This window comes from Dreissena polymorpha, chromosome 6 (assembly GCF_020536995.1).
Source record: "Dreissena polymorpha isolate Duluth1 chromosome 6, UMN_Dpol_1.0, whole genome shotgun sequence".
NCBI classification, from domain to species: Eukaryota; Metazoa; Mollusca; class Bivalvia; order Myida; family Dreissenidae; genus Dreissena; species Dreissena polymorpha.
This window is the reverse complement of record NC_068360.1, coordinates 56934670-56962491: the sequence shown is the minus strand read 5'-3', so window position 1 is coordinate 56962491 and position 27822 is coordinate 56934670. Positions and strand designations below refer to the sequence as shown.

The 27822-nt window shown below is 35.1% G+C and overlaps 2 protein-coding genes and 1 non-coding gene across 4 annotated transcripts in view; 1 reads left to right on the top strand and 2 right to left on the bottom strand.

Moving 5' to 3' along the window:
• The window catches only part of LOC127833488 (aldehyde dehydrogenase, mitochondrial-like), a 315090-nt gene that overhangs the window by 30197 nt on the left and 257071 nt on the right, over positions 1 to 27822 (bottom strand). The window lies entirely within an intron of this gene.
• LOC127833498 (inositol 1,4,5-trisphosphate receptor type 2-like) overlaps positions 1 to 27822 on the top strand; it is a 183782-nt gene that overhangs the window by 99977 nt on the left and 55983 nt on the right. The window contains exons 39-45 of the mRNA XM_052358786.1: positions 2150 to 2263; positions 10422 to 10500; positions 16545 to 16631; positions 19440 to 19616; positions 20273 to 20402; positions 20667 to 20805; positions 23061 to 23370. Of these exons, the coding sequence (XP_052214746.1) occupies positions 2150 to 2263; positions 10422 to 10500; positions 16545 to 16631; positions 19440 to 19616; positions 20273 to 20402; positions 20667 to 20805; positions 23061 to 23370 (1036 nt within the window). The remainder of the gene's footprint in view (positions 1 to 2149; positions 2264 to 10421; positions 10501 to 16544; positions 16632 to 19439; positions 19617 to 20272; positions 20403 to 20666; positions 20806 to 23060; positions 23371 to 27822) is intronic.
• Trnaf-gaa (transfer RNA phenylalanine (anticodon GAA)) lies at positions 15088 to 15177 on the bottom strand. The gene is given in 2 exon segments: positions 15088 to 15123; positions 15141 to 15177. It is a non-coding gene; the product is annotated as a tRNA-Phe (tRNA).

Here is a 27822-nt window from a genome sequence, read left to right as displayed (position 1 = left end):
TCCGTCCGTTTAAAAACTTTAACATTGGCCATAACTTTTTCACTGTTAAAGATAGCAATTTGATATTTGGCATGTATGTGTATCTCATGGAGCTGAACATTTTGAGTAGTGAAAGGTGAAGGTCAAGGTCATCTTTCAAGGTCAAATGTCAAATATATGGCAACTGTCCATCCAAAAACTTTAACATTGGTATAATTTTTTCAATATTGAAGATAGCAACTTGATATTTGGCATGCATGTGTATCTCATGAAGCTGCACATTTTGAGTGGTGCAAGTTCAAGGTCAAGGTCATCCTTCAAGGTCAAAGGTAAAAAAAAACAACATTTATTTTTATTTTTTCAAAGCGGCGCAATAAGGGCATTGCGTTTCTGACGAACACATCTTTTGTTGAATTGTCTTTCTTTATCAAACTTTTTTTTTCAAATTGATAACCTAGTTTTGTGACCATTTGTCCCTTGTTAAACACTATAAACACATCCACAACACCTGATCTCATTTTTTACGTTTTAATGACCTACTTACATAAACGAACCTCGTTTTGACTTTGGCAATGACCTTCTTTTAAACCAGCCAATTAATGAATAAGGAGAATACTAATTTGGAAGGTCCAAAGTCTTGGCTCAAACAAAATGATGCATTTTGTCTAACATCAATAATTCATCTTGCAAAGCTCTTATAATTGCATGGATGTTATCTATGACGACTCTCAACACACCCATATCATCTGACCTCATTTTGACCTTGACATTGACCTACATTTGGACTTACTCAAGTGGGCCAACAAATCAAACGAACTAGGCTTATTGAACGCAGAATCTTGTCTTGTCTCACCTTGAACCTAGCTCACAAAGCAGACATGGTGTCTTCCACAGCTACACATTCCTGAGTTATCTGACCTTGAAACTAGCTGAACATTCAGACATGATGTATCAGTCATGTTTGTGACAAAGCTCTAGATCTTATAACATTTTAAACACTCAGATAGCACTTTGACCTGTTTGTAGTCCCTTAGAAAATAAAATTAAAACCGCTCTGCATTTAGCAATTTTCACTAGCTTCTGAGTGGGAAAGGGCTAACATATTTTCATGTATTTCACATAATCCACCTTCATATTTTCATGTATCTTGCATTTAACCCCTTCATATGTTCATGTTTCTCACATAGTCCCCCTTATATTGTCATGTATGTCCCATAATCCCCCTTCATATTTTCTATTTATCTGACCTAATTTCCATTTATATTTTCACATATGTCACATAACCCCCCATTCATACTTGTATGTATATCACATAATCCCCATTAATATGTATATTTATATCTCACATAGTCCCTTTAATTTATCTTGTGTCTCACATAATGCCCCTTCATATTTTCATGTATCACGCATATACTTCCTTCATATTTATGCCCCCCTTCGAAGAAGAGGGGGTATATTGTTTTGCACATGTCAGTCCGTCTGTCGGTCCGTCCACCTAATAGTTCTGGATGATAACTCAAGAATGCTTACACCTAGGATCATGAAACTTCATAGGTACATTGATCATGACTCACAGATGACCGCCTATTGATTTTCAAGTGACTAGGTCAAAGGTCAAGGTAACGGTGACTAGAACCAGTAAAATGGTTTCCGGATGATAACTCAAGAACTCTAACGCCTAGGATCATGAAACTTCATAGGTACATTGATCATGACTCGCAGATGACCCCTAAAGATTTTCAGGTCACTAGGTCAAAGGTCACGGTGACTTGACACAGTAAAATGGTTTCCGGATGATAACTCAAGAAAGCTTACGCCTATGATCATGAAACTTCATAGGTACATTAATCATGACTCGCAGATGACCCCTACTGATTTTCAGGTCACTAGGTCAAAGGTCACGGTGACTCGACAAAGTAAAATGGTTTCCGGATGATAACTCAAGAAATCTTACGCCTAAAATCATGAAACTTGATAGGCACATTGATCATGACTGGCAGATGACCCCTATTGATTTTCATGTCACAAGGTCATAGGTCAAGGTCACTGTGACAAAAAACGTATTCACACAATGGCTGCCACTACAACTGACAGCCCATATGGGGGGCATGCATGTTTTTCAAACAGCCCTGGTTTCATTAATCTCACATTATCTTCCCTGACATTTCAGTGCCATGTGGGGCTACCTGATGAGCCTGTGTGGCACTTTAGAGACAGTCACAGAGTATGCAAACAACAACCCGGCCATCGTGAAACAGCTCCTCAAGAAACCGCCCAGTAAAAAGTATGTGTCATAGCCTTATTGTATTGTATATTTATTGTTAAATATTACCACAAATATTAATGCAAATGTTCCTAAGTAAAGTTGCTGGTGTCACTTCTTTCATAATTCTCATTTGAATAGTTTTTTAATTTGTGTTCTTGTTATTGTTTTGTGTGTGTGTTTTTTGCTTAGAGGCAAGTTATTTCCTTCAAGCACACTAGTCTTGAGTTTCAAATTTAAGGTTATTTTTAGGTTGGGAGGCAATTGTGGAGTCATTATCTGTTTATATAGATTGGATCGATTTATTTTTATGTTTCACCCATTCATGCTTCTTCATTTAATTTTATTTTCAGTCCTGAGAGGTGTGTATACGTTTTGTTTATTTGTGCATACTAAAAGGTGTACTGTTTTTGCTTATTTAACAAAGTACCATAATTACTCTATCTTTTTGGACAATTAAAAATTTTATTTTTTTTTAGTCCGAAAACTTAGATACAAAAAATATTCACAAAATACAGGTGTCCGAAAACTTAGATCGAAAATTGAAGTGTCCGAAATTAGCGTCAATTGTATCAACGACTACCGGTCATAGCAGGCGCATGTAAAATACCACGTCATATATTATTAATTACAGTTATATATGTTTGCATTGCAATTTAAATAAGTTTAAATGCTTAATTTATTTGACAAAAAGTTAATACATACTTAGGTTGTACTTTGACCAACGAGTTCAAAGATGAGCATGTGATGTACCGAAACTCGCTAGTATGAACCTGTAATTAACGCAATACAAAAGCAAACTATGCAATTTTTGTTTGTTCATTTCCTATAGTTGCTGTCTAACACCTTCGATTATTCGTAAAACTTGCAATAGGGTGCATCACACTTTGAAGCATTTAAAATTTGTCACAGTTATTTTACTGAGAAGGGGTTGTACCATTGCGGTAGATAATTGAACTAATAATTGGCACTACCCCTGATAATTGTCATAACGCTTATGCTATCGGGCGAAACCATTGTTTAATACCGATTTACAAGGTTATTTACCCAATAACACAAATGTAATGGTCCGTTGCCCTCAGGCATGCACATACCATGTTTTATGATGTTAATCTGGTTATAAAACCCCATGATCGAAGTGTAATTTGATATCGAAAACATTGCCGAAATTTGGTAAAATAGCGCTGTAAAATATACTGTCTGAAAACTTAGAGACATTAATTATGGATGAAAACTTGTGTGTCCGAAAATTAAGAGTCACGAAAAATAATTATTTTTGCTAAAAAAAGAGGTGTCTGAAAACTTAGAGTGTCCGAAAACATAGAGTAATTACGGTAATTTAGTTTTTGGAGTGTACATGCTTTTTTTGCTTTTTGTGTGTTTTATTTAATTATATAGCTATTGTCAACTATTAAAATTAATTTGATACCAAAAATTAGCATTGTTCTGGGAAAACCAGGTTTAATACATATTTGTTAAAGTTTTGTCCCAGATAAGCCTTTGCAGTCAGACAAGGCTTATCAGCAAGGACACTTTCTGCTTACACTGTAGTTTTGTTAAGGAGGGACTTCCTTCAAACAAAAACTTCAATAAAAGCGGAAAATACTGTCCCTGATTAGCCAGTCTGAACTGCACAGGCTAAAGTGGCACACCCTTTACTCACATGCATTGAGCCCAGTTCTCCCAGAGCAAGACTCAAATTGTAGAGTCTGATACGGCTGGGCCCATATTCTGACAAATATCACATATTTGTATTGTTAGGAATGATACTGCCCTGGGCCTGAATCCATTTAGTCCATTACGGTACGTTACTTAAATAACCGTGGGATGGAATCAAGTATCTGTTGTGACTTGTAACTAGGTGATTTATTATCAGCTGTCTAGTGCACTGTTAAATAAAATGAGCCATTTTCTGAGAAAACTGGGCATAATGCATGTGCGTAAAGTGTTGTCCCAGATTAGCCTTCGGAGTCTGCACAGGCTAATCAGGGACAACACTTTCCAATTTTATGATATTTTTAGTTTCAAGGAAGTCACTCCTTACTGAAAATAAAGTTAAGGTGGAAAGTGTCATCCCTGATTAGCCTGTGCGGACTGCACTGGCTAATCTGGGATGATACTTTACGCACATGCATTAAGCCCAGTTTTCTCAGAACAAGGCTCATTAGAACTAAGAACCAAGAAGTTATGAAATTGTTTTACACTTATGTGCCTCTCAGCTTCTGCTTATGTAGGTGGCTAATTGTGATTGGCCAATCCCTTAGTTTCCAAAATGCTTCCTACAAAGCTTTCATTCTTGCATGGATTTTGTGTTTTAACTCGCAATACATGTACACCCACTTTACCATTTCTACATTTTAATCTTACCTTTTGCCTACTTTTGGATTAAGACTAATTCCTAAGGTCAAATTTTTGTATCTACCTTAATTTAAAGTTTGCTTAACATCAAAGATAATAGTTTAAAGTTTGAAACTACCATTTGATACTCACTACCCACACATCACCTAGCCTTATTTTGACCTTGAGATTGAACTTATTTCAAAATAAGAGTTATTCAAATGTGCAAATGAATCATTTCTGACTCCACATGGGGTGGCAGTGTTTATTGAACTGCAGCATCTTGCTTTTATTTGTTAAATTTCCTTGCTTTTAAATGTTATTACTTATTAGCTTGGCTGTTTTTGGAGCAAACCCAAGGTATCGTCATAGCCAGCTCGTCGTGTCGTCCGACGTCCGTGTCATGCTAAAACCTTGACATTTTGCTCTAAAATCAAAGTGCTTCCAACTACAACTTTGAATCTTCATATGTAGATGCACCTTGATGAGTTCTACACGCCACACCCATTCTTGGGTCACTAGGTCAAAGGTCAAGGTCACTGTGACATCTAAAAAAAATTCTGACAAGCTTTCATTTATTCAAAACTGCACCTGCAGATGAGCGTTGGCACCCATTATGCGGTTCTCTTGTATAATATTTAGAACTGTTTGTGTTTATCTTCAGTTGTTTAGTATAGAACTATTATTTAGATGTAATTTATTTATATAAGGTGCAAAATAATTCGTAGCTAGTGCATTTTAACATCATGATGATTCTTAACAGCAATCTGTAGAAAACCTCATATTTTTGTTGTCCTTAGTATATCAAAACCAATTGAAATTTTTATGAAAACTCATCAATTTGTTGATGTCCTCTAAAATTTCTAATGACGGCTCAGGAAGCCCGATAGCCATAACATGTGACAGAGACAAAATGACTTTGCGCAGAAATATATCGCTCCATTGCTGCAAAACGGTACCATCTGCCTTCTAATTTAAATGTCACATGGTATCTTTTTGCACCAATGGGCGATATGTAAAATAAATATCATTTTCCCTTGTTTGTCTATCCATGTGTTTTTACACAATCTGTAGCACTATGTTTGCAGTATATAGTGCATGACTGCATGTTACTGTATATTGCACTGTCATAATATCTTCTTGTTTTGGTCCTGTAATTGTATTTTTATGTCCCCCCACCCACTATAGTGGGGGACATATTGTTTTTGCCCTGTCTGTTCGTGTGTTTGTTTGCCCCAACTTTAACATTTGCCATAACTTTTGCAATATTGAAGATAGCAACTTCATATTTGGCATGCATGTGTATCTTATGGAGCTGCACATTTTTAGTGGTGAAAAGTCAAGGTCGAGGTCATCCTTCAAGGTCAAAGGTCAAATATATGGGTCAAAATTGCTCATTAAATGTACACTTTTGCAATATTGAAGATGGCAACTTGATATTTAGCATGCATGTGTATCTCATGGAGCTGCACATTTTGAGTGTTGAAAGGTCAAGGTCATCCTTCAAGGTCAAATGTCAAATATATGGGGACATAGTGTTTCACAAACAAAATGGGTCATGCGAGTTCTGTATCATGTTATTTCTTAAAAGTTGACCCATTATTTGTAAAAATATTGCAAGACATGTACATTTCCAGAAAGGAAATTTATTTCTGCGTTGAATAAGACCGAGCTCATGAAAATCGCTGCACAATTGATGAAGTAATGGCTGTTCAAAGCGATGCATCCCGTTTTCGGGCGATTTCGAGTTGAATGCCTTGTTATATATATATTTGATAGTGAAATTTTGTTTTCCAGAAAAGTTGATTTTTCGTTATAATATGATTATTTATCATTCAAAATGATGTTTTCACTAGTTAATATCATAGCCAAACGCTTACCACCTGTGTTTGAAAACTGTGCACTCTTATACCTTGCATGACCTATAGGAAGCTAGCCCCCTCAATTGCGTGCATGTCCTACTGTAAGCTATGCTTCGGATAGTCTTGATGACCTTTAAATGTCCTGTATGACTGTATTATAAGCTTTGTCCTGTATAACTGACTGTATAATAAGCTTTGTCCTGTATGACTGACTGTATTGTAAGCTTTGCCCTGTAGGACTAACTGTATTATAAGCTTTTTCATGTATGACTGACTGTATTATAAGCTTTGTCCTGTATGACTGACTGTATTATAAGCTTTGTCCTGTATGACTGATTATATTATAAGCTATGTTCCGTATGACTGACTATATTATAAGCTATATCCTGTATCACTGATTGTATTATTTGCTTTGCCCTGTATGACTGACTGTATTGTAAGCTTTGCCTTGTATGACTGACTGTATTATAAGATTTGCCCTGTATGACTGACTGTATTACACTGTAACGCCAATATAGTGCGGTCCGTTATAACGCTGTGTCCAATATAAGACGGAGGGTCCTTGGATCCTGTTTTTTCTCCAACCTTCCATTTCTGATTCAAATCCATGTTATGCAACTTCATGTATTTTCATAAATTCAAAGAAGCCAGTGATCACAGTTTGATTGCTTTTTCCGTCCGTTTAACTGATTTTAAGCAATTAGAGGTTAAACGACACTCGACAGCTAATTGGTGTTAATCTGTTGTGTAATGCCAATAAAGGTGTGAAAACTCGCGAGTCGGTGTTTATTACATGTATTCCCTATCAGAGCGGTTAGGTGCGCTAATTTCAATAAGACAAGTGCAAGCAGAATAATTATCAAATTAAAGTTATTTAAAACGATTACCTGTTTATGTTTTGTATTTTTAGTGAATTGTATTTCATTGTATAAACTATGGCTGTGTAAGTGTGTTATCGTTTATTATATGCTACACATGCTTGATAAATAAAAATATCTTTGTGTGTGTTTAATGTTTCAGTACATATACGAAAAATAAATTTTAAAATCCTGACGATTTATTTACATGCTAACGCAGTGTAATAGTTAACAGAGATGCACTTAAATATTTGCCCGTTATCAGAAAGTCCACGGAAAGCACGTTTTTTACATGCTGCGTATGCCGCAATAAAACATTTCTTTGTACATGTATCGTATTGCATTCAATCTAAATTTAAATTCGCTCGTCCAATGAAAGCTGTGTCCCATAATGCACTGTACCAGTGATTCATTTTGAAATCTACATCAATGAGTCCCTGGGACTCGCATGTTTTGAAACAATGGGTCCAATCTGAAAACAATGGGTCCCAGATTGTGTCTTTGTAAATTCGTTACAAATCATATACTTAAAGCGGGTATATACGATTTTTTACATGTGTTTATTTGTAATATATTGATCAAATATGTTACAATTACACAAAATAGACAAGAAAAAGTATGCATTAAAGCCGAATTTCATAAAATGCAGCAAAGACATCAGGAACCTCAAGGTCATGCAGCAGATTTATCAGAGACTTGAATTTTGATAATGGTAAATTCTCTGACGAGATCCAGTGGATGCATTTAAGCAACACCTTCATGGCTTTATCTTCCCTTGATTCATTTTTAAGCTGACACTGAGCCATGTTTTCTCTATGTAATGGGGCTTCAATGCACATCTTATGTTCTGACAAACTGACATGCCTTGAAAGAGTGGAGTGCTGAAAGTTTTGACATTTGGCTAATTTCGACATACCATTAACCTTGTTGTAGTCCGTACACACAGAACAAAACATGTAATCATCGGCGTTATTCTCACTGGGAACATAGCGAAGCCAAGAGTATAGCCCGAGCCACATCGACTGAAATTTGCGATCTTTTTTCTTTTCCGATTTTTCTTTAGAAACAATATTATCATTGATGTCTACGCTGGATGTGTCATTTTGGAGTTCTTCGGCCGCGGAACTGGTGTTTTTTAAGAAAGATGTTAATTTACATTGTTGCGGATCGATTTTGAGAACTTTTTTGGGTGGCATTATTTTTGTTTACCATCCGGGACAGTCAAGTAACCGTCCAACGAACTATTAATAAAACGCTGTAACTGATTGGATAATTTATATATTTCAACCAATCGAAATACGCGTTTTACATTCCGAATGTAGTGATATGACTTCCGTTCTATAAGTCAAGACGGTGTTGACATGTGTTTCGGTTATCTCCACGAATCGAAATCGGTTTGTAAAACTTTGACGATGTTGAAAATCGGAGTTTTTTAACAATGCGTCCCGAAGACGCACATGTTTGAAAAGTATGCGTCCCCAGGAAAAAACGTGCGTCTGGGACGCGGGACGCACGGCAAAATGAATCACTGCTGTACTAATTTTTCTGAAAAATGGCGTAGGCATATAAATTTGTTTATGAAGTTCGTAAACATATTTCGTGTCATAAATGTTAAACATTATTTTTTCGTAAGTGATGTAATTATATTGGATTATCGGATAAATGTGCACATTAGAAAAGCGGTATGTATACTGTTATCGTTCGATACGGTTTATATTTGCATGTATTTGCGAATGACAACACAGCATGACAATACACAGGACCTATATTATAGGCTATACTATACCTGTTTTTATAGCCCCTTAAATAAATAAGCTCAAAACTTATAACGCTGTCCGTTTATAATGCTGTTGCGTGGCTTGGACCCCGTCATCCGCGTTATATTGGAGTTACAGTGTATAAGCTTTGCCCTGTATGACTGACTGTATTATAAGCTTTGTCCTGTATGACTGACTGTATTGTAAGCTTTGTCCTGTATGACTGACTGTATTGTAAGATTTGCCCTGTATGACTGACTGTTTTTAAGCTATATCCGGTATGACTGACTGCATTATAAGCTTTGTCCCGTATGACTGACTATATTATAAGCTATGTTCTGTATGACTGACTATATTATAAGCTTATGTCCTGTATGACTGGCTGTATTATAAGCTTTGGCCTGTATGCCTGACTGTATTATAAGCTTACCTGTATGACTGGCTGTATTATAAGCTTTTCCCTGTATAACTGACTGTATTATAAGCTCTTTCCTGTATGACTGAATGCATTATAAGCTATGTCCTGTATGACTGACTGTATTAAAAATGTGTTCCTGTATAACAGACTGTTTTATAAGCTTTGTTGTGAATTACTGACTATTATAAGCTTATGTCCTGTATGACTGACTGTATTATAAGCTTATGTCCTGTATGACTGACTGTATTATAAGCTTATGTCCTGTATGACTGACTGTATTATAAGCTTATGTCCTGTATGACTGACTGTATTAGAAGCTTATGTCCTGTATGACTGACTGTATTATAAGCTTATGTCCTGTATGACTGACTGTATTATAAGCTTTGTCCAGTATGACTGACTGTATTATAAGCTTATGTCCTGTATGACTGACTGTATTGTAAACTTTTTCCTGTATGACTGACTGTATTATAAGCTTTGTCCAGTATGACTGACTGTATTATAAGAGTTGTCCTGTATGACTGATTGTATTGTAAGCTTTGCCCTGTATGACTGACTGTATTGTAAGCTTTGCCCTGTATAACTAACTGTATTGTAAGCTTTGCCCTGTATGACAGACTGTATTGTAAGCTTTGTCCTGTATGACTGAGTGTATAATAAGCTGTGCCCTGCGTGGCAGACTGTATTGTAAGCTTTGTCATGTATGACTGACTGTATTATAAGCTTTGCCCTGTATGACTGACTGTATTAACAGCTTTGGCGTTTATGACTGACTGTATTATATGCTTTGTACTGAATGACTGACTGTATTATAGGCATTGTCCTGTATGACTGACTGTATTGTAAGATATGTCTTGTATGACTGACTGTATGATATGCTTTGTCCCGTATGACTGACTGTATTATAAGCTTTGTCCTGTATGACTTACTGTGTGACTTTTATTGCAGTGAGAGAGGAGCGGACCGGTCTGAGCAGATGAGAGGCTCCCTTCACTACTTGTTTGATGCCGTCATGCCATTCCTTCAGGTAATGTTTTTTTAATATACTGCAACAGATAAGCATACAATGACATAGCTAGTAAGGGCTATGGTGTAAAGATATCAAAATTAATTTTTGTTAAAAATATGTAGTTTGTTTTAAATATTTGTCTGTTATATATGGCTCGATTTTCTTTGACAGTATTAAAATTGTATAGCTTCTATTTTAAATCTAAGTTTCAATCACAAAGTTTTTGGACATCCCAATTTATTCTCATATAGTTAAGCACTTCTACTGTAAATATAAATATATTGGCCGATTATTTTAAACAAAGTAGAAAAAGATACTGGTATAACCATTATCTATAATTTTGTGTTATAACCCCCAAATAACCATTATTTATGATGTTGTGTTATAACCCCCAAATAACCATTATCTATGATTTTGTATTGTAACCCCAAAATATTTCATAGTTCATTTTATTTACATTGGTTTCCTTTTTTTTACTGGCATCCATGTGCAGTTTTCATTAATGGAACAGAACTGTGTAGGTTTTAGAAAATCTGCTTCATCTTGCAGGGTTTTCATTAGGATTCTTTGTAGCAGGCTTTAGAGTCATTTGAGGAGGCCAACCTGCTAGGGGGGTCCGGGGGCATGCTTCCCCTGAATTTTTTTTAAATAAAGGTGCCAAATCGTGGCTTCTGAGCGATTTTGGGCACATATTTTACATTACTTTCCTCAGTTAAAATAGAGGATATTAATGTGAATTGTTCAGTCCTCAGGTTGCATCAACTCTCAGGGGTGTCAATTGTCCCAAATTTGAAATCCTGAAAATAAAATCTGGGTGCCGATAGGGCCCACGGTGGGTTCAGGGCACACCCTGGACAGGGGGCCAGAGGCCCCCGGAAGCACCTGCAATTTAGCTTATTTGAAACAAAGAAATCGCTTCTCCTGAGCTTTAAGACACCTGTATTTTTAAGAGATTCAAAACAGAAAAAATACTTTGGCTAGCAAATATCACAATCTATTTCTTTAAATTTTCATGTAGATGCATGGGTCTGAGGTGAAATGTCCCCGTCGGGGACGAAGGGCCCGGGCCCTAGCTTAATGTATAATTTCTGTGCAGTACATAACATGTATTCTTTACAGTAATAATGAAAATCTAAATTAAACAAACACTGGAAATTTTAACATTTTAATAAGTTGTAACTTCCAATAATGACAATGACATTTCAAAATATATAACTAAACCAATTTAAATGACTAGTCCACAAGTAGTTATTGCAAATAAGACTCACCCTCCTGTAAAATGTGGTAACAAATAAATCCACTTACCGCTCGGAGGATCAAAACTCCGCGGAGAAACCAAACATCAACTAAATCTGTCGAAAATCGAATAAAAAACGAAATGTAAGTGTAGCAGGAAAGTGCATTTATATGGAGGTTCCGGTAAATGATATAACGTTAACAAAACTGGAACAAGATAACTTCAACAGCGAACTATCGTTCTTACTCGAAACACAAACGAAAAAGTCGTTTATTTTTCTCTTTTTTTTGACATATTCAATTGTTGACTTTGTCACAGTTTGTGACCTTGAATCAAAGTCGTACAGTCTCGTTACCCGCTCCATGATTGGACAATTATATCAATTCGACTAATGAGAAAGGAGTTAACATATATCGGTTAAGGTTGTTTACATTTGTACTTCCGTTTCAGACATTTAGTTTATTAACGAATACTAAATATCTCGCCATCGTCGTGAAAATTTGCTGATGTTTTTTTTTTTAATTTTCTTTCTGAATTTGAGCCGGCCTGAATAACATTTGAGGCGGTCAAATCGGCCGCTGGCCGCCTCCTAATGAAAACCCTGATCTTGTAAGCGTAATTTCATATTTTTCTCAACTTCAAGGGGAGATGATTCTGAACTTATTCTTACGTTGCTCATTTACGATAGGGGTTGAGTACTCATTGATATGAAAATAGTGTAAAAGTTTGAAAAAAAAATGAATGAAAACTGTAAATTGCATAAAGAAGCTGCATTTCACAATACTTTGAAATTCAGTAAAAGATCATAATAGATTTATTGCTCCGATATTTATCATTTTCAATAGGAATCGAGTAATACTGATATAAAAACACTTAACAAGTTTGGAAAGATTCAGACAAAAGTTGTGAAATCTTTTCAACAAGTGGAAATTGTTTATTTTGTCAAATTTAATAGAAAAAAATTCTGGACTTATTGTCCTGATGTTTCTCATTTTAAATGAGGTAAAAATGCTCATTGATATGAAGACACTGTAAGTTTGGAAAGAATCTGATGAAAAATGTTGACATAATCACCTAACCAAGCAGTTTTTCACTTTTATTGTTAAATTCAAAGAAACATAATTCTGGACTTATGGTCCGATATTGCTCATATAGAGTTTGGGTTGGGTCCTCATTGATAAAAAAAAACTGTGCAAGTTTGGGAACAATGGGATACAAATTTTGGACTTCAAACAACGATTTCAAAATTTCTCAAATTCTAAGGAAGATAACTATGGACGTAATGGTCGGATAATGCTAAAGGGCCCATACCACCTGGAGAGTAATACGTGTCGCCCTTCGCGCTCTATATGTGGTTCTTAAGGCCACGACTTTTTTTTTTATTGGTTTACAAAAATTATTTTGAAAATGGTCCATCGGGCGGTCGAAAAAAAAAAAAAAAAAAAAACATCATTGGAAAAAAAAGTTAATACTAATAACATCAGAACAAAGACAACATATCTTTTATAACCTTAAACACAGAGACAAAAAATCAAATTATGCAATGAAACACATCTATATCTTTAAATGAAATGAGTCCTAACAGCACATTATGTAACATCAGGCAATTTTAAACACTGCATTACATGACATGCGTTCTTCTCCCATTAAAACGAAAAACTGCGCTTCATTTCCATAATTGGATGCGCACCATTACGCAATGCGATGCCCGTTGCATAAATCTTATATAAGATAAACTACTCATACACATATTACCCGGTATGTGTTTGCTCTTACTCGACTTATGAGATCGTACATGAAAAAAAAAAATCGAGGCAGATCGATCCATGCGTCGTCGCGGTAATGTTTGTCAAAGTTGTTGTTGTCATGAAAACTCGTTGATTTACAACGCAAAACGTCTTATTTGAACTGACGCGAATTAATTTAATCATATTTGTCAACTTCGCTTTTGCTTTATTTTGATAATTTAATCCAAAGTTTAATGTTAGCAAGTGTTTTTTTTTTACTGGAATTGTAAACAAGGAGTCGGTTAAAGTCTTCCGAAAATGTGCAGTCTGTGTGAATTGACAGTTTGACGTCATCAAAGGAAAGCCGCTTTCTGTCGGAAGCAATAAAGCGACAAATTTCGCGCCGAAAAAATTGGCTTCCTTTGTCTAGCAATCAACATGCCGAATCAATTGTGTGTTTGGTTCTCAATTGCAATCCTCCAATTTAATAAAAGCACGTGCATAGCTCCGCCTTCGAATCTTTTGCAGAGAACGGAGGCGGAGTTTAACGGTTAATTGAGCTAGTGTTTTACACAAGTTGAGTTCCGATTTGCCGAAATTACTCGGCCCAAAGCGTTGAAACGACAAATACATTTATCAATGATTTTCCGAGATATACCGATTTGTTCCGATTTCCAAACTTTCTGTACAGTTCCTATAAACTATGGCGGACGTGTTTACAAAATTCCTAAACACATATATCGTAAATAATGGCAGTGTTTTATTGGATTATTTATACTAATTATCAAATACTATCGGGTTTGTTTAATATAATTAACATGTTAAACAATATAGTTGCGTCACAGACACGGAAATAAATTTTGATGGGGTCGACATTTGACTGACGCTGATTTTCTTATTGTCTGTAATTTTTACCCGAAATAAATTTTGAGAAGTGCCCATAAAAGGACTGGTACATATTGTGTCACATTGAAAAATATCCCGATCTCTGCAATTGAATATATGTGAACCAATCGTTGATTGTACTTACTTGATTTTATTCGCAACCGTACTCAAACCGGATCGTTTTTTTCTCGTTTCGCTCGTTTTGCAGTGCGGTCGGGAATAAAATATTTAAAAAAAAGACGATTTTCCGATTTATTTTTTTTTCCCATTTTCCAAAAATTAGGGTCGGCGGTTTTGTAAACCAAGAAATATAAAAGTCGTGGCCTAAAAAAAAAAAAAAACTCTGAGGAGTGCTTGACTCTAGGGAAACAGGTTGCTGGGACACAGCTCCTCCTTGATAAGCGGCTGCTTCCTTTATCGCAACTCATTGTAACAATCAATAATACGTGTCGAACTTCGCGCTCTATATGTGGTAGGGATAGTACTTAGGGCCTATGATAGACAACCATAAAAATACATGGATAATAGATGTGTTGTTTGCATTTATTTGTTAATATAAAAACACATGTATTTTTTATAAGAATTTTATGTGATGTACGAAATTTTAATTAGTTGTCACCACGCGGCATCCATTAATTTTAATAAAAATGTCCAATTGTTGTAAAATGGATTTTAAAATGTCTACATAAAATAAAGCTTTATTATATTTATTAACCTGACTGAAAAAAATTGTCAGCCGCCAAACTGTTCCGTTCGTGCCGGAACCCGGGATTGAACCGGGGGCCTTTAGATGATTGTTGTGTAAACAACTTCAGTCTAACGCTCTCCCAACTGAGCTATTCCGGCTGACATCATTTATGTACTGCTATTTGGTGAAGTTGTGTATAGCAATCGTTATTATATGTCTGTAAATAAACTAATACATTGTACGTTTTTGTACCACTATGCCTTCCAATAAACTTGCTTGCGCGCTAGGTCGTCAAATATCGAACTGCATTGATTCTCCACTAAATAAGCAAATTAGAAAAACCACAAAATAAATATATTTTGATTATGTTTAGTTTTTATACAAAACCAGAAAGTTTCGCGTATTTGCCCAGTCCCTGTGATCTTTCCCCTGTGATCAGTTGTGGATCCGTTATTAATTAAAACAATTAGCTTTGCATTATTGGCAATAAATGTTGTAATAAATGTAATAGGCACAAATGCAGTACTTATTAACACTAATTTACACAAAAAATCACCACTATGCAAGATATTCTTAAAATAAAAATATACACATTGATCCCTAAAATAACTTCAAGTCCCATAAGCGAAAAAAAAATGCATTACATACTAGTCGCCTCTCTCCAGAGCGACGCCAATGAATCCTAGCAAATAAATTCCAGATGTCATTGGACTCTTGCATTTGCTTTATTAGGGTAAATAAGCATGTATACTATATATAGACTATTGTGTGACCTGATTGCTGCATAAAGTTATGCAATTGAAATAATGAATTAATGTATTGACATGTTCTGTTTTGTATTATATTTCAAGAACACCTGTATAATGTAATTGTTTTGTGAGCATTATGATAATCTGATTGCTTTTGCAAATTTTATTTAAACTGTATGAAATAATAGAATGTTCATACCTCAGTATTTCACATGCAAATTTGGTCAAGCAATACAAGTTCCCAAATAGTGGCCCAGTTGTTGATAGGTTTTGACTGTTTTCATGTGTTTGTTATGATGATAATCCAATTAAATTTGGAAATTTCATTCTTGATCAATTGAATAATCGGAGGTTCATACCTCAGTATATCGCATGCAAATCTTAGATCAAGCAATACAGTGTTGTTTTTTTCGTTCCAGTTTGGGTCTGGTAGGAGGACCCATTACCAATGGAAAAAAGCATATATTTTTCCCAAATGGGACCTTTAAAAACCGAATTGAAAGTTTCCAAAAAAGATTTTTTTTAAATGAATATAAGCATGTCATGCATCTCTGAATCCAGCTCTATAAGTTGAACTTTATAAAATATAATATTGAAATCACTTTCATTATCAATGTTTAAGTATTTGTAATCATAAAAGCAACATCATTAATTTCCTAATTATAGTCAAAAGGATGCAATATTACCCAACATTAAGGGACCCGGCCCCATTCCCACAATGGTGAAAAAACACATTGCAATAGTGGATATTCTTGACTGATGGTGGCTGTTTTCAGGTGTTTTGTCGCAGCTACTACCAGCCAGATCTGGCCAGCCACCCCTCAGAGCCCGCCAACATTGATGTGCTGGCAAAGAAGTTTGAGGTACCAACCAGTTAATGTACCACCAAATCGTGAAAGAATTAACCCTTTACCAATTACATAGTTATTTGCACACGTTTGTAGCTCCTTAGAAAAATATATTTAAGCCATTTATACCTAGCGTCTAGAAAAAAGGCCTTGGCAAACAGCGTAGACCAAGATGAGAGGCCGCATGATGCAGTGTCTAGTCTGGGTCAGCGCTGTTTGCTAAAAGTAATTTCTGTAAAAAATATTCTAAATATAGACATAAGTATACTAGAAATCCCTAATTTTGAAAATAAATTGATCCAATTTAGAAGGATGTGAGAGTCCACTAGGCATAAATGGGTTAATTGAAGACCTTTCTTACTAGATTCAAGTTTTAAAGGCTTCATATCCAACCAATACCGGGTTGATACTGATGAGCAGCAAACAGCATAAAACCTGAACAGACTGCGAGATGATTGCAGGCTGTTCTGGTTTTATGCTGTTTGAACATAGCCATTTGCACGTTGCTTGTAAGTGGGAAAGGGTAAACTAGATACAATGTGGTCTTCGTATTGAAATTGTTGTTTGTAATATCAGTTGTATATTGTCTGAATCAGTTTTATCTGGTTGATCAGCGCTATGGGAAAACCAGACTTAATGCATGTAGGTAAAGTATCGCCCCAGAGCATCCTTCACAATCTGCACAAGCAAATCATTATGATACTTTCTGCTTTTATGGAATTTGTATGCTCCTGGATCGAATGATTTGGGGTATATTGTTTTTGGCCTGTCTGTCTGTCTGTCAGTCAGTCAGTCAGTCATTCATTGTGTGTGTCCCAAAACTTTAACCTTGGTCATAACTTTTGCAATATTGATGATAGCAACTTGATATTTGGCTTGCATGTGTATCTCATGTCGCTGCACATTTTAGTGGTGAAAAGTCAAGGTCATCCTTCAAGGTCAAAGGTCAAATATATGGCTTCAAAGCGGCGCAATAGGGGGCATTGTGTTTCTGACCCACATATCTCTTGTTCTTTAAAAGAAGACCCTTCTTAACAAAAACCCAGTGTAGACAGAAAGTGTTGTCCCTGATTTGCCGTCACAGACTGCACAGTGTAGACAGAAAGTGTTGTCCCTGATTTGCCGTCACAGACTGCACTTGATAATCTGGGTAGACACTTGATGCACATGGATTTAGCCTGTTTTTTTTCTAATTGTAAAAATCTTTGATGTGTAATCCTAAGTTATAATCTATGTTGAGTGGAAATCTTTGTATCATAGATCCTTGTAAGATTAGTTCTTCTTGAATGCTCTAAGCTTTTATGAGTACATACGAACAGCTCATCCCAGGACCCAGAGGGTCAATAACTGGGAGTTGGATTATTGCAACTACTTGTAAGATATTCATTAATCTATGGAGGTTTTTAGTTCACATTGGCAATATTCTATTTATTATGTGGCTAATAAGGCATTGTTTGAACTAAGGTTATCTTAATATAAGGTAGTTCAAGTACAGTAACAAATTTATCTGTTGACCCATTTATGCCTAGTGAACTCTCCCATCCTTCTAAATTGGATCGATTTATTTTCAAAATTAGGGATGTCTAGTATATTTATTTCTATATTTAGAATATTTCTTACAGAAAATTCCTTTAAGCAAACAGCGCAGACCGAGATGAGACGCCGCATAATGCCTTTTTTCTAGACGCTAGGCATAAATGGGTTAATGTTTTAGTCAGTCATGTTTAACCGTTAAGCCCTATATGCACTTTTCTTATTTTTCCTAGTTTACCATGTTGAACAGTTCCCCCCAAGTTCTCCTTCCTGCATCTTCGATTTCTGCCATGTTTAGCGGTTGAGTCCACTTTGCTTATTTTTCTGACTTGAATGTGTTTAAGAGTTGGCACCAAGATCAATCTGCCATGTTTAACAGTTTGGCCACACATACACCTTGCTTATTCTTCCGAATATGGCCATGTTGAACAGTTTACCCCCCAGTTCCTATTAGAAATTATTAAATCTCTGGCATTTTAAACAGCTTGGCTACATGTTCCCTTGCTTATTTTTCATGTTCGTTTATGTCAAACTGTTTTGCACCAAGATCACTCTGCTAATTTTCCACTCTGCCATGTTTTGCTCTTAGTTCCTTTTTCTATCTCTTGCATGTTTTATAGTTTAGGCTCAAGTTCCCTTTTCTTATTTGTCTATCTCTTGCATGTTAAACATTTTTACCACAATGCCCCTTTTCAAAGTCTTCTATCTCTGCCATGTTTTATAGTTTTTCCCCAAATTCTTTTCCGATTCTTCTATCTCTTACATTTTTGACACTTTTGCCTCAAGATCACTGCTAATTGTCCACTCTGCTGTGTTGAACAGTTTTAACCAGCCCCATGTATAACAGTTTAATAGCCCCATGTTTAACAGTTTAAAAGCCCCATGTTTAACAGTTTAACAGCCTCATGTTTACCAGTTTAATAGCCCCATGTTTAAAAGTTTATCAGCCCTATGTTTAAAAGTTTAATAGCCCCATGTTTAACAGTTTAACATCCCCATGTTTAACAGTTTAACAGCCTCGTGTTTAACAGTTTAATAGCCCCATGTTTAACAGTTTAACAGCCCATGTTTTACAGATTACACCCACAAATCCTTTTTTCTTATTCTTCTGTCTCTGCCATGTTAACAGTTACTCTCAAGTTCACTTTTCCTATTCTTTCCTCTGTTTCATGATTAGCTGTTTAGCACTGAGTCCACTTTGTTAATTCTTCGCATGTTGAACAGTTTACCAGCCGCATGTTTAACAGTTTGTCCCCATGTACACTTGCTACTTCTCTCCTTGTCCGCCAGATGTTCCTAGACGTGTTGTCGCCCTTGGTGAGTATGGAGCGTCAGATGCAGAGCCTGGTGTCATGCATGAGCGTGCTGTTCTCGCGCTCAACACTCGACACCGAGGAGATGGGGGCTTTCCAAGAGAAATATGGCAACGGTCTCAACTGTCAGGATGTCAGGAGTGAAGCTCGCAAGGTAAATGAAAGGGGGTGGAAATAATGAGGGATCAATTGTGTGGTACTTTGTATCAGAGGTTTCCATAAAGCAGAAAAATTGTAAGTCTTTTGCACACTTTTTTGGCATTACGGTAAAAGATTTTTTTTTATGAAGCAGAAATGTGTTGGGATTTCTATGGCACTGAAATTTAAGGGGCCAATCATGTCCCAATTAAGAATAATTACCACATTATCTCTTAGCATTGAATGATTGTGTTTCCATTTGCTTATTTGTCCTTGCTGAAAAGTGTTGGTGCTGCAAACATTCGCTTTTGGTTGCAACTGTTTTGGTACAGTATTAAAATAAGTTTTATCTTGAATTAAGTTAACCCAAGCTATTCTTCTCAAGCCTTGGTCAGATTATTTCCTTGGAGTATTTAAAACATTATATACCAGCGTAACATAACATGCAGCATACATATGAGTCTCACTCTGGAAAAAGGGGCTTAAATGCATGCAAATAAAGTGTCATCCCGGATTAGCCGGTGCAGTCTGCACAGGCAAATCAGGGAAAACACTTTCCTTCTGAAATAGATTTTCTCTAAATTAAGACTTTCTTTCAAAAACAGACATGCGTTAAACCCCGTTTTCCCAGGGCAAGGCTAATATACAATTTAACGTGTCTCTGCCCCACAGGCCTATGAGGAATGCTACGAGGGGGAGGAAGACATCAACCGCAAACTGAACGTACTTGCCGAAAACATGAAACTGGCTTATGGTGGGGTAAATGATGTGCAGACACAGATTGGCTATCCGAGCCATGCCCGTAAGTGGTTATGTTTAAACTATTACTTTTTATACCTGCCAAAGGCGGAATGATATAGAATTGGCTTGTATGTCTGTCCGTCTGTCGGTCTGTCCATCTGTCCGTCTGTCACACAATTAATTTTTTGCAGGGGATTTTAATAACATAAGATTACTTTTTTTCTACAGAGCCTATCCTAAGCTGCATACTTGCAGTTGAGAACTCATCCTATGCTGTGAGATTAACATCGCTTATTTCTAGACTCTGTTGTTGCTATGGTTATAGCCTACTCGGAGGTGGGAGGTGATGAGGAGCTTCCCCTGGGCCCAGAGTTCCAAGCTCACATCAACATCTTCATCAAACCTGAGGAAACCGATCCTGATGAGAAGTACAAGCTGGCTGAGAAAATCGTCAATGCTCTCTCGTATGTTGCCTGTTCTTTTACTCCATGCTTTAGTTGTAAGCTCAAATTATAAAATAACTTAAAATCACTAATCATTTTTGAGTCAGGCCAGAATTTTTTATAATTATACATTTTGTCAGAAATACATCAAGGGATTTCATTTGTACTTAATACATTTTTTTTTACATAATAAAATGAGCTAATAGGCAAATTTTGTTTCAGCATAGCCATCTTACCTAGGTTTTCAACCTAATTCATAGCCAAAAGAATGTATAAGAAATTTCAAACCAGAAGACCTGAATAAATATATTCAAATATTTCTTAAGCTGATTCTAGAGAAATGCCCCTCAAATAAAACTTTGTATGTGGATAGAGCGCCAATAGGAATATGCACATTATTGAATTTTTTTCGTCAGACAAAAATTCTGGTTGCTATGGTTATGGACATGATTGAAACATTAAATTACTAAAAATGTTTTTAAGCTTGATGAAATCATATTAACTAAAAAAGGACATAATGTGGAATATGCACTTTATTTCTTCTTTTTTCATCAGACAAAAATTGTTATTGGTATGGCTACAGATGCTATGGGTACATATATAATTGAAAACTTAATTATGGATCCTGTTTTAAATTATAATTAACTTGATGGTGATAGAATTGTGTTACTTTGGTTACAGAAATAAGTGAAAACTTAAATCGTGATCCTGCAACAACTTAAAAAGCATTTTTGATAGGTTGATGAAACGCGGTGTGTTGATAGAGGACAATATTGTTAGAATTGAACTATGTTCATATTCACCTTATTTCAGTCTTGCATCTGTCTATCTGCCCATCCCTAATTCAGACATTTAACAGATTAGGAACCACAGTTTTGTCTGTGAAAAAGCTCTTGTTCAAACTTCATACAATGATGTCATAATTATATCAAGAACTTGATACAATGATATCATAACTATATCAAGAACTTGATACAATGATATCATAATTATATCAAGAACTTGATACAATGATACCACAATTATATCAAGAACTTTATACTATGATATAATCATCATATCAATAACTTGATACAGTGATATCATAATTATATCAAAAACTTGATACCATGATATCATAAGTGTATCAAGAACTTTATACAATGATATCATAATTATATCAAGAACTTTATACAATGATATCTTAATTATATCAAGAACTTGATACAATGATATCACAATTGTATCAAGAACTTGATAAAATGATATAACAATTATATCAAGAACTTGATACAATGATATTATAATTATATCAAGAACTCTCATGGTTAGGCATAAAGAAAGCGTGGGGTCACAGTCACTCTTACTTAAAATGAAGAAATGAGGTCTGCCCGATAACTAGAAATAGAAATGACCTATGTTCAAACTAAGAAACCTTGCATCAAGGTTGCATTAAGGGTGTGAGGTCAAGGTCAAAGTGGCTTCTGGCTTGTCAGATTTTTCAAACACTGATTTGATAGAAACAATAAATTAATTGACTATAAAGCACTATCTGAAAAGTTTGTTTAAGAAAAAATGCATAAATGTTGGTATGCACAAAAAAGTCAAGAGTGGTGTCCTACAAAAGCTCTGTTTCTTTCTCAACATGTATAATAGTGTTATATTGGTTTTGTAAATAACCTAACCATGATCTTTTACTTAAACATGAATTAACCCTTTCCCACTCAGAACCAAAGTGCAAACAGCATAAAACCAGAACAGGATGCGAGTAACTTGCAGCCTGTTCAGGTTTTATGCTGTTTGGTGCTCATTAGTATCTAAGGGTAAAAAATGAAGCCATTAAAATTTGAATCTAACAAGAAAGGTCTGAAATTAAATTTAACTTTCTAAATTTAAATTCTAAATTTAACTACAAATGCATCAAACAAGTATGTAAGTGGTAAAGGGTTAACCCTTTCAGTGCGGGAACCGAATTTTGAAGGCTTTTGCAAACAGTTTGGATCCAGATGAGACGCCACAGAACCTGGCGTCTCATCAGGATCCAAACTGTTTGCTATTCTGATAATATTCTTTGAAAAAAATCGAAGAAAATGCTAATTTTAGAAATTCAGCAGACAACAGTTTAGCAGACGACAAATTTCCCAGCATGCAAAGGGTTGATACTTGTAATTATATTAAGGCAAAGAATAAACCTTCTTTAACTTACTTTTTTTTAAAGGTGTTCGTATGGTATTGTCTGTTTTTATGATATTACTTTTACCAAAATGTTAAATGTTTTAAAATGTTGTTTTTTTCAGGATTTCCATGAAGCTTACTGATCTGAGCGAGAAAGAAAGAATTGAGCAGTTGGATTTGGACATAAAATGCTTACAGCTTCTGCGTGGCATCATTCACAACGAGATCGTGAAATTACCAGAGGACTTTGAAAATGACATAAATTCGTGCAAAAAGCAACTGCATGCCATAGAAAATGCTCAGAATGCTCTTAACAAGATGAATAGCATTGAAGGAACACTTGAACACCTTTCACGCCCCAACGACATGGTCGTGCGAGAGTTACTGGCCTTCCTGGCGGCGCTGTTGTTCAACGGCAATGAGGAAGTGCAGGTAGGCAGGGGCAATTTACACTTTAAACATGTTGATTGGCAAGTTGGGGTCCATGTTCACGCAGGTAGGCAGGAGCAATTGGCAAGTTGGCGTCCATGTTCACTGACCATTTTTTGGACTTAGAATTAAGATATATTGTTTTATGTAAATTTATAGTACATTTTCATGTCCCAGGCGTCAAATCTTGCAACGCCTTAGTGGTCACACGATTAAATCTTTTCCTGTAAAACCGCAAGGATCAGGGGGTTTATAACTGGTTACATTATAAATTGGTCCACTTCTTAGATTGTTTAAATCATGCCCCTTGTGTTAAAATTGGCAACACCCTATTTGTCACATTGCTTGCATGGACTTTTATTGACAATAACTTAAAAAAATCTCTGAAACTGCAAGGATCAGGGATTTAATAACATCAACTAGTGGTCCTGTGCTTAGTTCGTTCAAATCATGCCCAAAAGCTCAAAACATGGCTTATAAAAACTTAAATACTATTTTTTTAATCTTATATGAAACGGTATGTGTTAAGATATTTGGTTTGACATTGTTTATTGCTAAGTTTGTTCAAATTATCCCCCTTGTGTGAAAAGTGGATATCCCCCCCAAGAGGTTGTAGGTTTTTTGTTCTTGGGAGAAAATTGTTTATAACAAATTATATAGTTTATTTAATTCTCTTAAACCACTGTGTACTGCTTTGATATTTGGTACGTGACATCAGGGTCTGTATTCACCAAACCATTCTTAGACCTAAAAATAAAGAATAAAACCGAGAAAAAGATGTCAGTGTTTGAATATATACATGTTACCACTACAAATAATGTCATTAAGAATATGTTATACACGAAGTATGATGTAGACATAGGTGCTTAATGTCAAGTTTGACTTAAAAATTAAGCAATTATAGGGTATTCCAATTTAAATAATATTCTTAATTTGTAGACTTAGGTCTAAGAATTGTTTGGTGAATACCGGCCCATATCGTGGTCTTTTACAAAACATGTTCAAATCATGCACCTGAAAGGGAGATCTTAAGGGCCCTCTTGGCCATCTTGTTACTGTCGGTGTAATTTTGTTAAATCTGCATTTTGTTTATTGATCTGAAAGTATACATTGATTTTTATTTTATTTTAAAGAGATGCTTTTTGAAATAGAATTACTAAAAATCAGAAAGACAATCTAACAAGATTAATATCAAATAACATTTTGTCAAATTGCAACTTTAATTTGTGTTTATAACCTTAGACCAATGTACTCTTAGCACAAATTTAATAAGATTGCAGATTTTTGCTTGTACCATTGAACATTATTTTGAGATTACAACATGTTGATTAAACAATTGACATAAAAGCCATTTAAATGCGGTGTTACAGTAAAAGTGTTATATTTGTTCCTTATTTAAAAACAAAAAACATTGTGTTATTAACTTCATGTGCTAATATAATCTTTGGTGAGTACGAATATAATTAATAACAGAATTGTATTAACTTTATATCAAAAGTGCAAAACAATTACAGTATCATTATTATGTTCTTCATAAAAACATATTAGCACACTTTAATTTTCATCAATATTTGATTTTTTAGGATGACATCTACAAATATTTTACAGGCAGTCGAGAAGAAACATTTTTCTTCTCAATGAAAGCTCAGTTTATTCAAGCACAGGTTGCGATGAGGGAAAGGTAGCATTTCATTACAAGATGACCATATAGTTATTTTCCCCTCTATTCCTTTATTCTTCCCCTGTTTGGTTTAAATCTGTATATCCTCATTTAAGGATCCATGTTAATGAAAATCATGTCATTGGTGCAATAATTTTGACATATAATTACTTTATTTCAATTTGTAAGTTGCTTATGTTATTAAATAATAAAAAAAATGATACAAGTTTTTTTTAAATTCTCTATTTATATTTCTGGTAATAAATGTAAAATTGTGAATCTTATAGTATTTAAGTATTCAGTTTTTTTATTCAGCTTCTCAACATGTTTTATACAGTTTAACTTAGAATTTGTGAACATGGATCCTATGCTTCAAAATATAAGTCTTTTATGCTCAAAATTTTCAGAAGCTTTACTCTTTTTTAGCTTTCAATTATCCAGAAGCTGTACTCTTTTTAGCTCTAAATTATCCTGAAGCTTTACTCTTTTTTAGCTCAAAATTATCCAGAAGCTTTACTCTTTTTAGCTCAAAATTATCCAGAAGCTCTACTCTTTTTTAGCACTTAATTATTCAGAAGCTATACTCTTTTTTTTTAGCTGTAAATTATCCAGAAGCTTAGTTCACCCATAATGTCACGAAAATAGGCACAAAAGATGTGCTTGTTTCCACTTGTCTCTCTGACCCTTTTGTTATGGTGCTAACCTCTAAATGACTATTTTGTATTACAGGTTGCATTTTTATCATTTTGCTAAATTCTATCAAATTGGCTAAATTGACGCTTACATATAAAGCATCGTGTAAAGGATTTAGAAGTTGTCTGTTAAGAACACCCAAAGTAACGTGTGGAAAAATATTGTTTATCAAAATACAGTCCAACCTGAGAACAGCGGTCAGTCAATGGAAATGGCCAAAGTGACTATTGTAGACAGGTGACCGGTGTTCTCAGGTGACCACTTTCTAGATGGCAATGGTCAGTTGGTAGAATTGCTAGGTTGCTACCACCCTCAGTGGTTTGAACAAAGTTTAATGTAAGCAAAGGTTCATTGTTGATAATTTAGTTTTATATCACAAATTATTTTTATTGAATAATACAAATTAATATCTTATAAATTGATTTAAATTGATACATATTGTTAAACTTATGAGTTTATCAACAATAATATTGTTGTTTAATTACTTATGCATCTGGTTCATTCAGTGGATCTGACAGTATGTATTGTGTTTATTGGAAGATATTATTAAATAATGGTCGTCACGTATTAATTACGCCACATGCGAAAAAGTATTAATAGCGCATCTCTATTATAAACCGAAAGTACGGCATTACAGAATTGTTCTCATTCAAAGGAACAGACACTGAAAGGTTATAAAACTATATTTTTACGCAAATATAACACAAAAAGCATTTTCATTTAAACAAACACAAAAACATTTTGTAGGCAGGTGACCATTGTTCTCAGGTGGCCGCTTTGTCAGGTTGGACTGTAAAATTGATTTAAAAACAGTTTTACTGTCGACCTATGTAATTTTTACCAATGATAGTGGAAAACACATTTTTTGGCACACTTAGTTTATGTTTTTCCAGTTACTTTTTGCTTTAAACCCTCATAGCCCTTCATAATATTTACTAACTAAACAGCATCCTTCATTATTGTTTACATATGTTAAAGTAAATTTGTCGAAGATTCACAGCCCAGCCACATTACCTATAAGCCACGTTCTGGGCATACGCAGCCCCTTATGAATGTACATTAAGTATCATACCAGAATTAGCCTGCGCAGTCCACACATGGAAATTAGGGACAACCTTTCGCAGTTGTATGTTATTTTTCGTATAAAGGAGGGTTATTCTAAAGCAAAATCCTGATAAGCCTTTGTGGATTGCAAGGCTAATCTGAAATGACATTTAACGCTTATGCATTAAGCCCAGTTTTCCCAGGACATGGCTCTAATGTTTGGGGATTGTTCATGAAAATATGTCTACAGTCTTTCTCCCACGCACTGACACTGATTTAGTAAGGGCTGTTGTAAATTACTGATATATGAATATGCTGACCATCTGGTAAACCAGCTTACCAAAGAAAAGTGCAAATACTTTCACTGACTGCTATGGTATGACTTTAACACTATTACAAACAGCAAATACCAAAATAAAATTTGTAAAGCAACTTATATCAACACTTTTAGTGCTTCAAATAAACCCCATATCCTCATTTGTCTGACACCTTGGTACTTCATGTCTCACTGACCACATTATGTTATGTATTTTAAACACTGTTAACAGTCTTCAAACAGTCTGTTAAATCTTTTTTTAAATTTTGAACATATATGTGATGGTTATTGACTTTTTTCAAGTGTTTATATTGATACAAATTGTAACGTAATTATGTATCGTTCATGGAAAAGACACAGTAACCAACAAAGTTCATTTCTGATTTCTTTGCGTTTTATTTCTGCTTATTAACACAACACAACGTTTCCAAAATGTTTGTCAAATACAAGATACATGCGAAGCCCGCAATGGGCCCATCCCGCGCAAGCCAGCAATATGCAATTGTATGTTCGGCCGTTTAAGTAAGACTGTCCATAAATATAGATATAAACAACGAAAGCTTTGATAATTGTTATGTGTACAATTCTGATTGGCTGTGTAACGTCACGTGTCTACATGTACAATTCTGATTGGCCGTTTGTTAAGTCACGTGTCTGCAACATAAATATGACGTATGCAACGGACACTTAACGAATACATACGGGAATTACCGAATATTGACACATACGGTAAGCAAATATT